Consider the following 18,301-nt stretch of genomic DNA (forward strand, 5'->3'; position numbering starts at 1 on the left):
CTAGTTGAGTTCAGAGAGAGCATGATATGGCCCTAAAACCTTCACAGATTACCCGCAAAAACATTCTTCAGAATGTGTTACAGACCTCACCCACTACGTTCTGGGCACTGGCATTGCAGCATTATAGATAGCACTGTAGGGGCGGTTGTATATCGTTCCTCTGCGCCTGAACAATACAGCACTCTGTTTCCCACACAGTGTGATCGCCCCATGTCTCTACGGTGGTAGGATGAGTGAAGGAAGGAGAAGCAGACTTATTTCTGAGGCTTTTGCTGCCCTGTCTTCAAGTCAGACTTGAAGGCCCTGTGAATTTTTAGCGCTGTAATGGACGCACACAGTTCTTGTTTTCTTGCAGAGAGTAGTAGAGACTTATCTGGAGCGATTGTGTTAACAACCCTCTTTCCTTGTTTCCTCTTTTCTTTTTTTTTTTAGGCCTTTTCTGATGCCCTCAAAAAATGGCAGGAGCTGTCTCCGGAAAACAGTGGGAAGCGAAAAAGGAGGAAAGAAATGAACCAGTTTTCCTACATTGATTTCAAATTTGAGCAAGGTAAGCAGCAGCTGGTGTTTATGGTAGTCTGTGTGCATCTTGCAAGCAGAGCTTACCCACCACAGAAAGTACCATTGTTAGGTGCTCTGACCCTGAAACCTCTGTTTTCTGCCATTGTCTAGTATAGATGTGAAGATATGATGGTATTCATGAATAAATAATATGTCTTTTTGATACAGTACTGCTTCTGAACTCTGAAGTTGTATAATGAGTAGTGGTCTGTCGTGTCACAGGTATAGATAAGGAAACACCCTGAGCTTTGATCTCACTGCCCAGTCCATTCTCATCCTGCTTCTTATCCTGCTTTAGGTGACGTGAAAATTGAGAAGCGGATGTTCTTCTTGGAGAACAAGAGACGGCACTACAGGTCCTACGACAGGCTCTCGCTTCTCCCACCCGTGCAACTGGAGCAGGAGTTCTATGAACAGAAAATTAAAGAGATGGCAGAGGTGAGACTGTCATGAATTGCCCTCATTGTCTGTCTGTCTCCTGCATAAATACACACACCTGAACAAAACACTGAATATCAATTCTCCCTCCTCCCAGTTCCCATTCATGACTTTTTAGAAATGAGCTGTGGTTTGGCACCTTGGGACTAGCCAAGCTAGCAACCTATTCAGAGCTTATTACATGCGTAGGCAGCTAACTACCATTTCTGCCTAGAGTAATCTCCTTACAGCTCACATTTTCACTTGATTTGGGATGCTGAGCTGAAGTTAAAATGTCATTCTGGACCCTCCTTAATCCAGGGGAGAAGTGTGGTTGGATTTTGCTCCTTGAGTTCTAGGACTGCTCATTCTCTGCCCTAGTAAGCTTTAAACCTCCTCCATTTGGCAGTAACATGCCTTCTTTCATCACAATACCAATGGTAAGACTTCCTTTGGAGTTCGTGAATACAGCTCTATAATTAGCAAGCATGGTCCCTGTTGTGCCTACAAGGCAATCTGTCTACACACTTCACCTTCTGGAGGCTAGGCAAGCTATCTGTAGAATTCCTCTGTCTACCTACATTGAAACTAAAAGCAGAACTCAAACCCAAGTCTGCCAAAGCGGAAACCTGCCACCCGTTACTACAAACTGCCTCTGCTGCTCATATTCTAGGAAAGGACTGAGTTTATATCTTCACACTGACTTGTTGGGGAAAGAATTGCTTTAAAAACTTTATATAAATTGATGGTGTTCCTTTAAAAACAAGGCAGATGCTCTCAATCATCTCTGTAAAAGCCCTTCACTCTGGTATCTGCTCTGCCCATTGGGTCTGCAAGAGCCTGAATTTGCTGACTGTCTGGAATCTGGTTCATAGCAGTGGTGGGTTTAAGAGCAGAGTCTTAAATAGCTTGATAGGTAACTGGAATTGGAATGGTAGGTTGAGCAGTTTGTGGGCAGCCTGTCAAGTGTAACATACTTCTGATGCTTTAAATCTTAAGATTACATAAAAGTGTTTAGTGTCTGGAATGGAGCGTTATTAGTTCAATAATTACAAATGCACATGTCTTTGTCAGCATGCAGACTTCCTTCTTGCCCTGCAGATGAACGAGGAGCAGTATCAGAAGGTCAGTAGCTCTGTCACCTGATTTTTGTAATAAGTATTTGCATTTACTCCCTTATTTCTAAGCTGACTTGTCTGGCATCTCACATACTCCATTCATTTGCTGTAGGATTGTTTTTGCTGAGCTGGCAAAACCCCTAGTGTGTGTGTGTGTGTGTGTGTTTGGCCTGGCTTTTAGAAAAGGGTACCAACAGCTGAGTTCAGGAAGGCAGTATTGATGCATGTAATGAATTGTAGTAACTCATTTGGTTGCTGCTAATAACCTGATTAGCCATGCCAGCACTGCAGTAGATTAGTAATCAGGGTTGCCATTGCTACTCACATTATGACAATTTAAAACAGATGTGCTATTCTTGGAGAGGCTTCTCTTCCATTCGCTATGGGGGGCTTATTAGAAATCTAAAAACTTAAGCCTTTCCATTTCAATTAAGAGAGATGATGGTTGGACTTCTATTCAGCTGCTATGAATTACCTTTTTCCTTTCAATATCCATTACCTTTAAGCTTTGGAGTGCATATTGGCCTTTACAAGGAAGGGACCATGCCTAGTTATCAGTGCCATCGTATCACAGACAGGAACTGTGCAAGCTTCCCTTCTTCTAAAACACTGCTGCCAATGCACCATATTCCTGACCTGTGATATGGATAAATATCCTTTGGGGTAGTTGCAGGCCACTAAACTTGAATCCTAGTCTTCAAATGTGAACGGTGCATTCTGTTCCCTTCCTCCCCTCTAGTGATACTTTTATTCTTCTGTCATTCAAATCCCCTCATTCTTAGCACTTAGGCATACTAGCAAATACACCAAAGTGTGCATGGGTTTGGTAATTGGCTACAGCGATGGCTTGTCCTACATTGCAGTCTGTTAGAGAGTAGTTAGAACTTCCGTTTTTTAACTTTCTTGGGGAGTTTAAACTCTAAACAAAGCAACTATTTGACTGTTACAAACTGTAGCTATTCTTGTTAGAAATGCTCATGCCACTTTCAGCTTAATTGGGAGTCTCAGACAGGGTGGTAAGGTTGTGTCTCAACCGCACATGCTAATTTTATGGGTGTCTCATTTATATATTTGCAATAGCCTATTGCTGTTGCTATTTGGGTTGGATGGTGGGGGAATTAATCTTTCTAATGGTTGCAGGATGGTCAGATGATCGAGTGTCGTTGTTGCTATGGGGAATTCGCATTTGAGGAACTGACACAGTGTGCAGATGGTCACTTGTTCTGCAAGGAGTGCCTAATCAAATATGCTCAGGAGGCAGTCTTTGGCTCTGGGAAGGTAAGCGTGTCCCAACGAGAGAATGAAAAGTGGATGGAGGCATGTGTAGGTTCATGTAATCAATAGTGTGAAGTATGTAGGTATGCTGGAGGAATTTGTGAACTTGGTATAACTGCACGTCTTATGAAGTGTTCTATCGTGTGGAACACACTTAGACTTTAGTAGCAAAAAACCAAATTGGTCTTGCCCTCCTGCAGATAGCGAACAACTGCGTACAGGGATCTTTGTCATTGAATTGAATTGAAACTCTCCTTAGCAGTGCTAAATGCACAAAAATTGTTAATGCATGGTTAAGGTTACATAGTTAAGCAAGCGGAATTAAGGTTCTCAAGCAACATTTTTCCCAAAAGTGTGCAGTTGCCCGTATCAGTAGCCAGGCTCAATGGGGTGAGTAAAAGAAAAACAGTGTTTTCACTTTCTTCCTATGTCTTTGCTTCCAAACCAGAGCCGTAACCCAGTTTTGCACAGTGGGGTAGGTTGGTGGCTGGGACTCAAGATTTGAACTCTGAGGCAGAGGATTTCAAACTGTGGGGTTCGCTCTCCTAAGGGGGCATGGAGGAACCTTTGTGGGAGGGAGAGGGGGCGAGCTGCAATGCCAGGTGGCTCAGACTTCGGCCCCTGCAGCGGGGCTCAGGCTTCAGTGCTTGGGCAGGAAGTGCTGCCTCCACCCCCGACTCACCTCTTTTTTTGCTCTGTGTTGGGGGGGTGCAACCAAAAATTGTAATTCAAAGTGGGGATCAGCTCAAAAAGTTTGAAAACCGCTGCTCTGAGGCATGCAGGGAGTGAAGACTCAGGGGATTCTCCTTTGTAGTGTTCCAATTCCATTTTTTTGTTTAGCTTTTAAATATCTCTACATTCATAGATATTAGTATGTACCATGTCTCGTGATGCAGCTTGAAGTGGAGGAACTGCAGTGTAGTGGTATAGCAACACTAGTGCATAGTTGAATGTCTGTGACTTTTAAAATAAGTCCACACGGGGGTTGTGATTTGGATGCGACAACAGAAGTATACACTTAGCAGGCTTTATCTTATAAAACCATGTCACTGTTCTGTTCATAAGGGAGAAATATTTCAAAATATTGGAAAAGGGTGAATTCTGCCATTAATGATCTACCTTCTGTGGGAAAATTGCCACTGCGCAAAGTGTTTGACCATGTTTGATAGCTGAGTGTTTACACGGTATATGGCACTTGTCTGATATATTATTATCTGTTCCCCTTCCACCTCTGCACTTATGCAGTCATCTGCTGTGGTCACATCTGGAAATGTCAGTTTCAATACAAACATTTTCGTTGTCTTAGACCCCTCGGTTCTGTTGAATCAATCTTGATTCAGTAGAATTGAGTGATGCCTTTATGTTTTATGAACTTTCCTTGTCTCTTCTTCTCTTCCTTCACCAATGTAGTCAGAGCTCAGCTGCATGGAAGGGAGCTGCACATGTTCATTCCCAACCAGTGAGCTGGAGAAGGTACTCCCAGAGAACATCCTGTGTAAATACTATGAGCGGAAAGCTGAGGAAGAGGTGGCTGCTGCCTGTGCGGATGAGCTAGTCAGGTAGGTTCCCAGCGTGTCAAAGTGGGTTAATGCTGTGAAATGGATGAACAAGTGGTAGTTTGACACCTAGTGTTGCAGTAGATTCTGGTTCTATAGCCCAAAACATTAGCTGGCTTGGTAACACAAGGCAGCTGGGTTTTTTTAAAGGCTGTCTGTAACTAAGATATCTGACTTTTACCCCTAAATATTTTTATTAATAGACGCTAGCTTTCTTTGGTCGGTAGAAACAGATCAGAATCAACAGAGCATTGCATCTCTTATGGTTTGTCAGCTCTGCACTAATCCTCTGTGTGAAATAGTCTAGAAGCAGCACTGAGCACGTGATCTTTGGGACACAAAGAGGGGCTGCAATCAGAGAACTGTAGGAAGAAAAGAGGCAGTGCTGAGGTCACTGAATTTTTTTTTGACAGACAGGCCATAGCTGACTACCTTGTTAAGGGGCGTGTGGAGTTGTTACAACAGAGTTACTCAATATAGGATGTTAATGTTGTCTTCTCTTGTGCTGTAGGTGTCCTTTCTGTAACTTCCCGGCGCTCCTGGACAACGATGTGAAGCGGTTCAGCTGTCCCAACCCTCGCTGCAGGAAGGTAAAGGGCTGATATTTACCTGGTCATCTCTTTCAGAGTTTTGAGGTATACCGCTTGAGGGCTGCTCTGTTTTGCTAGCGGTATGAAATGTGCATGTGACATGGGTGTGGTGGAGGGAGAGAATCCTTGCCAAGGTGGCTGTTGGTCTTCTGGTAAGGCATGTGACTAAAGGCAGGGCTGCATTTCAGGGTATTGTTAATACAGACTTGGTTAAATCCTGCTCTGTACGCTCCGCTTAGGAGATGGTTGCACAGTAATGTCTCTCAAGATACTTAAGCATGAGTTTAAAATGGACTGGTAATAGGGTCTTTTTAAAATGTCATTTGGTTTTTATGACCATTCTAACTGTAATGAAACTTTAAGAGAACTGGGGAAACCAAAATCAAATTCCCTCATAGAATGACACTTCTTATTGTTGCTGGATGTCACCACTCTGGATCCAGACTTCGTTAGTGCCAGAAAGTCACCATCTGCATATATTTCACCATATATGAAATCTGTCCACTCAAAGGACTGGAAATTTACATACTCTTCACAAAACCCGTTAATCAGCACCCTTGTTGCCATCTCGGCAAAGGGCTTAGCCACTGAATGGGTGATGGAGAATGAGCCATGGAGGTAGTCTCGCCAGGTCAGAGGAGAGGTACGCTGGCAGAGCAGAATGGGCAAACCCTGAACTGCCACAGCTTGTGCTGCATCTGCTCTGTAGAGAAATAGGATTTAGTTTCTTCCAGAGACTTTCTGAGTGCTAAATGCCTGTAGAAATCTTGATGGTAGGACTTAATTTTTTCTCAGTGTGCCTCCTAACTCACTGATGCCAGTGAATTAAGACCTACGTAGTGTCTGTATCCAAGCTCTGATACCTAATGAGCCTTGCTTACCCTAAGCCACGATATCAGGGACTCTTATGGGATGGTCTGTATCACAGAAGCTCCTATCTTAAATGAGTTGCACTCATGCTTGTAGCTACTGTAGCCACTGAGAGTTCTTATTCTAAATTTCATGTGGCCATTTGCCTACTATGATGGTTAGTCTCTAAGGTGCCACAAGTACTCCTTTTCATCTTGTACTGGAAGTCTAATTTTGTTTTTTTTTTTGGAGAAACTTGTATTGCTAAGAATAGTTATTACATTATTGTCAGCGTTGTGAAGCTGAGAGCAAGACTAGCCTGATGAAGGATCAGCAGTTGCTTTTTGGATTCTGGAGCTACAGACCCACTGAACTAATGTCAACCGGTTAACATTTGAGAAATTGTACTGCTAGCCCAAGTGAAAACTACAGCATCCTTGCATGTGGTCTAAGGAAGGCTGAGAACCACTAGATGGCACCAATGACTTGCACAATCAACCAGTTTTTAAAACTGCATGATAAAATAATAGAACTCTCCTCTTTTTTTTTTTTTTTTTTTAAAGTGAACCATACAGGTCCACCCCACTGGTTACAGCAAGTAAGCAGAATTCAGAGTTTGAAGAATATTACAGTTTTTTAAAAGTACAGGTATTCTTTTCAGAATGTAAAGTTATGGCATGAAGGTCTGGCAGAGTGTTCAGGTTGATCAGTGCTCCAAATGCACTATCCTTTTGATTGGCTGGTTCTTCTGATATCACGGTATTTCAGGCTAACTTGCCAGTACTTGAAACAGGGACTGGATTTCCACGATATCAACAGGTTGTATTGGTGCATTAGCCAGAGGTCTGTGGGGGCGATCAGGATTTTTAGAAGATTACTTCCAAAAGAAACAATTTGGGGCCTTATAGGAAGAATAATAGGAAGAATTCTTGAAATGGGAGGACTTGTCCTTGTTTTGTAGCTGTGCTTCCAATGGTTTCCCCAAGTTCCATTTATCTTGAGTCTTTCCATGATGGGGATTTTACCCGTTAACATCCCCATTTGCAGGAAGCTTTTTTTTTTTTTAGTGAGGCGCATAAAGGGTTAGCGTGGGAATGTGGGGTGATGCAGGAGTGCAGTGGATGTTCGATATCGGAAGGGCTGCAGAGACTCAACAGTGGTGCCTCCAGCAAGTTACGACAGTTGGCTCTGGAAGGAACCCTTCCTTGGCTGGAAGGACTTTGGCTGCATTGCAGAACATAAAGTGAGGAGAAGTATAAAGTGAAGTGGTAGGGATGAAAGGAGAGTCTTGTGGTTTCAGCAGAGGGGACACAAGATCCTTGTGAGGGGGTGGGGAGTGGAGTACCAGTGGTCTCATACCATTTTCATTCTCTCTCTCTCTCAGCCTCTCTGGTCTCAATTCCAGGGTTCACACTGATGTTGTTTGGCTTCTCCCAAAACTTCCCCTAAGATTTTGTAGAGTGGTGGTTGGTTCAAGTCTGGGCCAAAAGTAAATCTGCACTCCTTGAAGAGTTGAAAGCATTAGCCCATGTGCTTCATCCAGCCTGAGGCATGCAGGCATCATGCCAGACACTCTGCTGGGCTACTGCTTGTGCATCTCTCACACATGATCAGTCCTCTTAGTGGCTGAGACGTAACCAGTCTTAACATCAGCAATGGGCAGAATTGCCAGTAAGAGGGAGGCATTGCCGGTTGCCTACAGTAACTACTGAATAGGCATGTGAAGAGCATGTAATGAGCAGGGATCCTAGTTTTCTGTGATGACAAAATTCTGTGATTTTAAAAAAACATAAAAATCAGCGTTTTCCCTTTAATTTCCATGGCCACAATATATAGGTATCAGTTAAACACAATGTTTTCTTGATATCTTTTTAAAATGTTTGAAGCCTACCGATGCCATCAATCATTATAATAAAATAAAATTAATAGAATGATCCAGTCACAATGCGTTGTCTCTTTACTGTTGTCAGTGACTCTGCTGTTTCAGCCTCGTTTTCATTTCTTTTCATTCAGTTTGTGTAGCGCTTTCCACGTGTTGTACAATTGTCTGCCTTTGAACGTAATCTACAGCCTTCCTGCGTACAGTACAGAATAGCATATTGCTTATCAATATGAAATTTGTCCTTGCTAAACTCAGTGACATGGTCTTTAGGGGTGATTTTTAAAGTTTTTTGGCATCTTTACATAACTTTAATTACGCATATCCGGAGGCTGAAATTAAATTTGAGATGCATTAAAACACGACCCCCTATACGCCACTGAGTAACCGCTGTATGCCAGAAGCGGTTTACTGGAGTATATTTAGCTATGTATATTTAAAGCGCATTCAAAAATCAACCACAAGAGGGGGAGCTTGTGTGCATTGAATAAGTAACACTGGCACTTTCGGTAAAATTTAGTAAATAGTTATTTTTTCACAAAATGTAAAAAGTAAAGGTTCTCTGTTAACACCCATCATACAGTTCTCTGCTGGCCGAAGCTAAACCACCTCGACTTCAAGGCATTTGATCCGTCCTGTAGTGAGCCACATACACGATGTGTGTAGGAAGAGGCTGTACACAGTGGTGTCTGGTTTGCAGCAGCGCTCTGACTTGCCGAATGTGAGTGGGACTAGCCCGTGCTGGTGATGCATTACACCACCTTTGTGCTGCCTCACATCAAAGCAGACTTCTGTGCAGCCGCAGCATTTGAACCTTCCAGCCCTCTAATGACGCATGTTACTTTCCCATGCGTTTTGGCATGCTGAGGTCTTTGCAGTTTTCCAAACTGAAGCTGCCAAGCCCCTTGATGAAATTACCAAGCAACATTTCTCTCATGACTTCAAAAACTAAAAGGGCAGGCACTCATCCACAAGAGAAATACTCTTCCTCTCCGAAAAGAGAACCTCTTCTCCCCCAGTGTGGCCCCTATGATCAGCTTGCATACACCCCCGAGTGTGCAGGCAGTGCAGTCTGTTGTGTTACATGGTGTGCTTGCAGGTATCACAGACCCTTTGTGTGGTGGGCGGGCGAGATTGTCACCCCTCTTTGCAGTCTCAGCACAAAGCAGTGCAGGGCTTCCAGCCAGCTGAAAGATGAGAAGGTGAGAGATGTTGCCATGGTAGTAACACATGCATGAAGCAGCACTGTCCCCCTGGGTGTTGGGGAGCTCAGAACACCAAGCGGAATATTTTCAAAGCCACAGTGGAACCTTCCACTGCATGGTAGCCTCTTGCATTTCCTAGATTCACTTTCTGAACTCCCCTGTGTCACTGAGGAGCCTCTCTCTCCCCCGACAGACTGGGTTGCCTTCCTCGTTTAGAGGGTGGTGCCTCCTAGGGTGCAGAAACTCTCACTGTGTCTGAGCTGAATGGCCCTCTGACTAGATAGCTTCCAGGCTCTTGTTCTTCACAGGGTAGTGTCTCCTTGAAATGAGGCTGTGATTAGGAAATGAATGTGCCCGCTGAGTACTCTCTGCTGTCCTGCTGGAAAAAAGGATGATTCTGAAATACCTGCATTAGTGGGAAACCCTTCTACAACTTTGCCTTTAGATCTTCAGTATTGTTCCGTTGGCTACAGCAAGGCAACTATTGGATGTTCTTTTATTATGAAGGGCTAAGTTTTCAAAGCTGCTGTTGGAGCTGACTTCCCAGGACTGAGTTGAAGGTGGTGACTATGAACAAGCTCACCCAGTTGCTTTGAACCTTCATTTCCTGTTGAACTCAAACTCTGACTAAGCTTGTACAGAGCTTTTGCTAGCAAACTCTATTTGAGCATGGCCCTTTCTAGCGGGGTGCGAACCGTGCATCCCTGGTCTGTGTTAATAGGTGTGAACCGCATTGTACAGAGGGTGTTACATGATCAGCAAGCTTTAAAGTTACAAAGGCAGTCAGTGGGGCTTTGCTCCTCAAATTGGGGTCTGTACAGAGGTATGCTGGACTACTGTAGGAAACAGCTCTATCTGCTACAGAGCGGTTATGCCACCCAAGCCACATATGTCTTGGTTGCACCCTACAACAGAAGGTTTCTATACTGAAGGAAAATATTTGTGTAAACAAAGGACCCACCAGCAGAGAGTAAACATAAGGTGAAATTCCATAGTAGACTTTTTCCCCCCTCTGAGCATGTAATTTTGGAAACAAATACATGCCACCCAACAATATTCTTCATTTGCTTTTCGTAGGTTTGGGCAGCTAAGCTTTAAATGCCTATACGGCCCTAAGACTTAAACTGCATCAGGGACTCTGTCACTATCTTCACAAACAATGCGGAAAGAAATTCTTCCTGTTAAAGAAATTAAGCTTGTCCAAAATGCCTCTGAGTTGGATGTGCATATAGAGAATTGCTTAATTCTCCTTGTTTTGCAACATGTTTTTCCCAGCTGCTGAGTCTGCTATGTCTCATTCAGCTTCCTGACAGCAGTGCAAACATTTTGAAGGTCCCATGCTCTTAAGTGTCACTCCCTATTCATCAGTTCATATGCCTGGGCTCTGTGTATTTCACAGAGTATTTATTTGGATTTAGTTGCTACTTTTATTTTGCCTCTCTGCTTTTCGGGGAGTGGGGGCAAGGCTGGAGATGGATATTGCCACTTCCTACCTGGTGGTGGTGGTGACCTCCAGTCCCAGTTTAATTTTTTTAATTCCCTCACCCTGTTTGAATAGTATTTGCTGGGGTGGGGGAAGGAATGGAAATGCGATGCAGCAGATCTTGCTCCTTTCCATACTGATGGGGTTTAGTATGAATGTGTTCTGTAGTCTAGAATTTGAGTCCGCTTGCACATGCATCTGCGCATTTTCATGGGGAAACCCGCTGCTCACTTGTGCCTTGTCCAGTAGAACCATTTTAAGGCTATCTATTCTATTTGCTAATGACCCTGCCCACCCTCTGTTGCAGTTCCCTGGGGTTCAGTGGATGTATGTCTCTGTACTCCAGGGATTTGCTTTTTTTACCTTCAGGTGAATGCCTTTTGTGCACCCTTCTAGCTGAGTGGTGTAGATGGGAACACGCTCCATTATATTGCTGCCAAAACCACAACAAATGGCAAGTTTCCGTCTGTCGTCTACGCTCAGCTCTAAGGCACTCTGCTGCTGGGCAGGCGATTCATTTTTCTACCATAAAAGGGCAATGAAACTTGTCTGTAGCCTTGGTGCTCTCCGCAGTGCAGTCAGAAGGCAGGGCAAGGGGAGATGCTATCGACACTGGCAGCAGCAGTATTTCAGCAAGAGCTTTGGAATTTCAGTATCTGCTCCTCAAAGGGACTGTGGGAGGGAGGGATCAAGGCCGGACGGGGGTGGGGAGGGGGGGGAGAATGTGAGTGTATTCTCTGCAGATAATGTCCCTTTAGACTTTGTGATGAAGTGCCAAAGCAAGGTAGATAACAGGGTGGGAAGAAAGCACTCATGGAATAGCAAAGTCTATTTAAAGAAATAGATTTGACCTATGAATACAGTGTGTGCACCAGACCACGTGACCTATCCTCCAAGGTCCTTAATGTCCAACTCCAGGGAAATTGCTGAGAGTCGAGTTTGCTCAGCACCTTGCAAGATCAAGGCCCTTCATACGTACTTGTATGAAATGCTTTTAAAGGAAAGGTGTACGCTCGAGATGTGCGGGAAAGTAAAACGTAGTTTTAAAAACTGACCTGATGACAGAGATCAGTGAAATAGTGAGTCTCTGTTGTGTATCTAACCCAAAGCCTCCTAAAACAGGAACTTTCAACCAGGCTGTATAAAAATAGCCCATGTAAGTCAATGCAATTTAGTGCAACACAATTTATTCCTGTACTTGGTTTCTACCATATATAGCAATATCCATTCAGTGAAAAGATGATTGTAACACTCTTCTACCATTCACCAAAGGATACCTCTTTTCAGGTCCATAAGAGGTAGTGCTGTCTTCCCTTTATTGCTCAGTCCTTTGGGCCTCTACTGAGCAGAGGCAATAAGTTGGATCTGACTTCATGTGGGATGGAAACTTGGTATGCGAGTAATAGAGTTGAGGCAATCCATTCCTTCCACTTAAATTGTGGCTAGATTGAGCCCAGAATCATGTGGTGGTGGTGAAGATAGTCTGGCTATCTTGAGAATTACTCTGATTCTACATGTCTTGTTGGTGTCTCAGTGCAAAATTGCCCTGAACACTAGTTATTGATCAGCTGGTGGATTCCCAGGATCACTATTTTATGTTGCAAGAGTGTTCTGGTCAGGTGACGCCGGACCGGAAAAGCTGGGTGGTTGCTTCTGTCTGGCAAGCTATGGAAAGTGCATTCCATGCATCTTTTAACTGGACTATAACTACTGCCACTGACAGAGGTGGGGTGTGTGATTGTTTTGACTCACTGGGTGGGGGAAGGATTGCCCAGAGGCAAGTCTGGGGATCTTCTGCAGCCTAAGATTTGTCTTAAATTCAGCCCACCTTCTCTGAGACATCCTCACAAAGATAAAGGGGGATTGCCATGCTTGGTTTCTTCTGTTCTGTTCTTCTGTTCTGAGAAGGAACAAAGGGAGGGGGTAGTTTAATGTGATCACTGTGATGTTTTAGAAGGGTCATGGAGGCAACCCTGAACCTCTGTACAAACCAAAGTTATTTAGTCATTGAATTTATTAAATTTTCTCCTCAATGTTGCAGATTCCGTATTTACAGTTTGCATTTGTCCTGGGAGCAGACAGTGAGGCGAACAGGCATTTAATGTTTGCTCAGAGACCTGAGAACCACTCCCCACTTCAGACATTAAAATCCGATGACTTCTGAAAAGGAAAGGCCATGAGTCACTCTCTTGAACCAGTGAGTAAAGATTAGAAATAGGCCAGTGAGTAAGAGTGAGTGAGTGAGTGATTAAATCCCAGACCTGCCCCAGCACACTTCTCTGGTGCTCTGCTGATGGGAGTGTTCTTAGGCTTGGTCCTGAGGTGGAAAAGACTATAAGTGTTCCCAGGCCAATTTTAAAACATTATTCTGACCTTATGCAAGAACTAAATCTCCTCTTTCCCTCTCCCACACTGAGATCCCTATCACAACCACCACTGCTGTGTTACCTCAGTTTTGCCCACTAAAGAACCATAAAACTTATGGGAGGACAGAATGGCTTTCAGGGCACACCTTGTTTTGCACTAACTAGTCATGCTCTTGAAAAGAAAAGGAGTACTTGTGGCACCTTAGAGACTAACCAATTTATTTGAGCATAAGCTTTCGTGAGCTACATCCGATGAAGTGAGCTCTAGCTCACGAAAGCTTATGCTCAAATAAATTGGTTAGTCTCTAAGGTGCCACAAGTACTCCTTTTCTTTTTGCGAATACAGACTAACAGGGCTGTTACTCTGAAAAGGCTCTTGAAAAGGTAATTCTGAATATTGGGGGGGGGGGAGGAGAGATTTGGGTGGAGTCTTACTATCATGGTAGCTCATTTACCTCCTTCAGAAAAGTGCATCAGGATGGCATGTCCTTGGATATGCAGCACAAAGTTGTGTTTAGCTTCCCCATTTTGTACTAGTGTAAACAGGTTTCTGCATACAGAGACAGTCATCAGGCTTCCTGGGCTAATTCAAAGCCACTGTGTCTAATGTCTGTCTCTGAGGCTGACGGTGGAGTTTGTTTCCTAATTTGGTCACAGCATGCTTGGGGCTGGCTTGCTTAACTTTTTTTTTTTTTTAAAGCACTTGTCCTTTTTATATCATTGTAGTGGAGGGGAAACTGTTCATATGAGAGAACCTACCGTTCATCTCACTTTCTCTCCATAGAGGAAGTGGCACTTACTAAGATCTCTGCAGCTTTTTAAAAAAAAAAAAAAAAAAAGCTAACCAAGAATCTATGCTAATGACCCCCATCATCTTTCCCCCTACCCATTCCTTTACTGTCCTTTCTGAATGCTCAGGAGCTAATCTTAATGATCTTATTGATTGAGAATCCCATATGGATAGTCATTTGAACTTTTAATGCCAGAAGAGTTTTGAAAATTATCACTCTTCTCTAGAAAAGGGAGAAGGTTATAAAAGAAAGATTTAAAAAAAGCCAAGCACATTCACCTGCATTTTGACTGTTTCGTAGGTACTTTTATAAACAGTTTTGAGCATTTGCATTTCTTTGTGTGTGTATGGCAAAGAAGGGGGGTTAGTGACTTACCTGATCTCCTTATGAGATGTTGGATTTTTGTATTTCATACAGCATCAAAAGCGAAGCAGTGTGACTGGCAAGGGATAATGTGTGAGCTGAAGGGCCTATAAAAATAAGTAAGCAAGTAAGTAGTGAGAATGGGCACCTGTTACCCTCTATAAAAGAGCTAATCTTCCATCTCACCCCCCCATCCCCCAATAAATAAATAAATCCCAGCCAAATTGCCATTGATTGCTGGAATGCAGGAGGAAAAACTTACTAACAGTCCAACAGTCATTTGGAGTTCTGTTAAACTCTCCACGTTTTTGGGTTTTTGAAGTGGGCAGCCAGAGCTGCTACATCACTCAAACTAACAATCCTATATTAGAAATGTAACAATAAAATGTGTACGGGTGATCATTGTCTCACCTGGAAGCAAATGTGGAGACAAACAGCTGAAGAATCAATAACTAGCCTGTAGCTTCGTTTTTGATTCATAGGCTGTACTTCTCAGGAAAAAAGATGGGTTTTCCAGGTGAATCTGACCTAGGTTGTACCACAGTCAACTCTCTTGTGCAGGGAGAGACAATGCTCTTGCAATCCTAGCTGTGAGGAGGAGGCCTTACATTTGAGACCCTGCAGGGGAGAAGATCTCTCACCTTTCAGAGGTTTGAGATGCAGGAGTGCACACCCAAATCTCTGAACTCCTCTGCTTCTATTGTGGGTGCAGAGTGCACATCATTTATACCATGTGGTTTACCCGTGCAGCACTGCTTTAGGGTGCACCATTAAGAGATTATGAATGCGGGCGTGAAACAGATGCCAGATATAGCCTGTCTCTGTAGAAATCTTTGTGATGTGAAAGGGGGGGAGGGATAGCTCAGTGGTTTGAGCATTGGCCTGCTAAACCCAGGGTTGTGAGTTCAATCCTTGAGGGTGCCATTTAGGGATCTGGGGCAAAAATTGGGGATTGATCCTGCTTTGAGCAGGGGGTTGGACTAGATGACCTCCTGAGGTCCCTTCCAACCCTGATGTTCTATGATTCTATGAAAGCTAATGTACTAATAGTGTGCCGACTGAATAGCTACAATTGCCCTCCCTTTCATATGCTATAACTTTTAAATGCAAAATAGTCAGTACTGACCCCCAACAGGCAGTAACAGTAGTCTCCACATTGAAAGTGGAATTGTGCTTTTCAGTTTAGAAAAAACCACGGAGGGGTGGGTTGGGGGTGTATGGTAGCCCTGAAAGTGAGTCACCCACCGGAAAAAAGAACAGGAGTTCTTGTGGCACCTTAGAGACGAACAAATTTATTTGAGCATAAGCTTTCGTGAGCTACAGCTCACTTCATCGGATGCATTGCTTTGACGTTCACAGCTTAAAATCTCTGCATCCCAGTAAACTTTCTCTATTACTGCTTTTACCCTTCAAGGCTCTGCATTCGTATGCATTCATCCTGTTACTGTTGTTGCATTATTAATGGGGCTGTAGCAATCCATCCAGAATGCTGACATGACTGATTACTACTTGTAACAGAGGCATGAAGAGCAAGGTAGAAACTGGGTCAGGAAGCAGTCTCATGGTAAAGTATTGCTACCAGAACTGCCCAGCAGAACCACTTGTGTGAGATTTTTTGTTGCAGTGGGGTGTGTTTATGGGTGTGCAGGTCAGATGGCAACGCTGCACAGCCAGAATGGCTAACAGCATATTAATCCCCTGGGCTTTGTCTCTAGTGAGAGACTGAACAATTGAATAGTGTGCTGTTCTTTATAATAATACTAAGAGCATCCTAAAACTTGTGCTCTTTGAACCTTCATATTGCAGAATGAAGCCCCTTCTCTGAATGTCAGTGAAAGGAGGGGGAGTATAGATGGCTGGGTTAGTTCTGTGTTCAGAGCTTGCCACACTTAATGCACTCAAACTGTCATTGCTCGCGTAAGAGCACGCTATAGCAGAAAGCAGCTGCCCATGTGCAATTCTCTGCTTGACATTAGTGAAAGAGAGGAGTAATTTTTCTGTGCAGCTCATTTCACAGTAAATTTAGAATACAGTTAGGGCTGCTATAAACACAGCTTTGTCCTCCAAACCATCATCGAAACAGCCAGATGGGCGCAGAGGCAGTGCACGGTAGCATGGCTCGACCTGGCTAACGCCTTTGGGTCCATGCCCCACCACCACATCTTTGCCATGCTCCAGGAGTTTGGGATGCCAGAGAACTTCCTCCATGTGATCCGAGAGGCGTACAAGGGATACAGCACCACCATTCGCTCGGTCGACGGGGAGACCGCCGAGATCCCGATCTGGAGCAGAGTTAAGCAGGGTTGTCCCCTCAGCCCCATCATCTTTAACATCGCCATGGAGCCATTGCTGTGCGCGATCTCCAGTGGCGCAGGTGGCTTCAACCTCCACAGTGAGAGGGTGAGCGTCCTGGCTTATGCGGATGACCTGGTCCTGACCGCGGACAACCCAGAGAACCTCCAATGTATGCTAGATGCCACCAGTCGAGCTGCCGATTGGATGGGGCTCCGCTTCAGTGCAAAGAAGTGCGCATCTCTCCACATCAATGGCAGCAAAAGGGACTCAGTGCAGACGACAGGGTTCCAGATCCAGGGCGAGCCCGTCATCTCCCTAGCAGAGGGGCAGGCCTACCGGCACCTCGGCACGCTGACAGGTTTCCTTGTCCGGCAGACACCCGAGGACACCATCCAGGAAATCTTGCAGGATGCCGCCAAGATCGACGCCTCACTGCTAGCACTGTGGCAAAAGATAAACGCCCTAAACACCTTCCTGATCCACCGCATCTCGTTCGTCTTAAGGGGATCCACCGTGGCGAAGATACCCCTCAACAAGGCAGACAAGATCATCCGGCAGCTGGTGAAGAAGTGGCTGTTCCTTCCCCAGAGAGCCAGCAACGAACTGGTCTATATTGCCCACAGGCATGGCGGTGCCAATGTCCCCAGCATGGGTGACCTGTGTGACATCGCGGTGATCACCCACACCTTCCGCCTGCTGACGTGTCCCAACGCCATGGTAAGGAACATCGCAGCAAACGCCCTCCATGATGCAACAAAGAAGTGGATCGGCAGGGCCCCCTCCAACGAAGACACCGCCAGCTTCCTGAGTGGTTCCCTGGATGGTGAATTCGGACAGGACGGGTGCGACATCGCTTCACTGTGGTCCTGCGCTCGCAATGCCACGCGTCGCCTGGGGAAACGCATCGGCTGCCGCTGGGAGTGGTGCGAGGAGCGCCAGGAGCTGGGAGTCCTGGTGCCACAGATCAGGTCTGAGGACAACACTATCGTCACCCCGAGAGCCAGGGGCATGCTGGAGAGGACCCTGAAGGCAGCCATCCACTCGCTATACATGGAAGCCCTGAAGCGAAAACCAGACCAGGGTAAAGCCTTCGAACTGACCAGCAAGTGGGACGCCAGCAACCACTTCCTCGCCGGCGGCGGCTTCACCCATTTCGCTGACCGGCGGTTCATCCACCATGCCCGGCTCAACTGCGTCCCGCTCAACGGAGCCATCCGCCTCGGGAACCGAGACAAGCATTGCAGGAAGTGCGGCTACTCCAACGAGACCCTGCCCCACGTCCTGTGCAGCTGCAAGCCCCACTCCAGAGCCTGGCAGCTGCACCACAACGCCATCCAGAACCGCCTGGTGAAAGCCATCGCACCGCGCCTGGGGGAGGTCACCGTGAACTGCGCCATCCCCGGTACTGACAGCCAGTTGCGACCTGACGTGGTAGTCACTGACGAGGCACAGAAAAAGATCATCCTTGTCCACGTCACGCTCTGCTTTGAGAACAGGACCCCGACCTTCCGAGAAGCCCGAGCTTGTAAGCTGGAAAAATACGCCCCTCTGGCCGA

At 45.2% G+C, this 18,301-nt stretch overlaps 1 protein-coding gene across 2 annotated transcripts in view; it reads left to right on the top strand.

Annotated features, from left to right (window-relative positions):
- RNF216 (ring finger protein 216) overlaps window positions 1–18,301 on the top strand; it is a 120,802-nt gene that overhangs the window by 43,665 nt on the left and 58,836 nt on the right. For both annotated transcript variants that reach the window (XM_073361904.2, XM_073361905.2), the window contains 6 exons: window positions 433–547; window positions 857–996; window positions 2,050–2,100; window positions 3,234–3,371; window positions 4,779–4,927; window positions 5,436–5,514. In XM_073361904.2, the coding sequence (XP_073218005.2) occupies window positions 433–547; window positions 857–996; window positions 2,050–2,100; window positions 3,234–3,371; window positions 4,779–4,927; window positions 5,436–5,514 (672 nt within the window). The remainder of the gene's footprint in view (window positions 1–432; window positions 548–856; window positions 997–2,049; window positions 2,101–3,233; window positions 3,372–4,778; window positions 4,928–5,435; window positions 5,515–18,301) is intronic.

Source organism: Lepidochelys kempii, chromosome 10 (assembly GCF_965140285.1).
Source record: "Lepidochelys kempii isolate rLepKem1 chromosome 10, rLepKem1.hap1, whole genome shotgun sequence".
Taxonomy (NCBI): Eukaryota; Metazoa; Chordata; order Testudines; family Cheloniidae; genus Lepidochelys; species Lepidochelys kempii.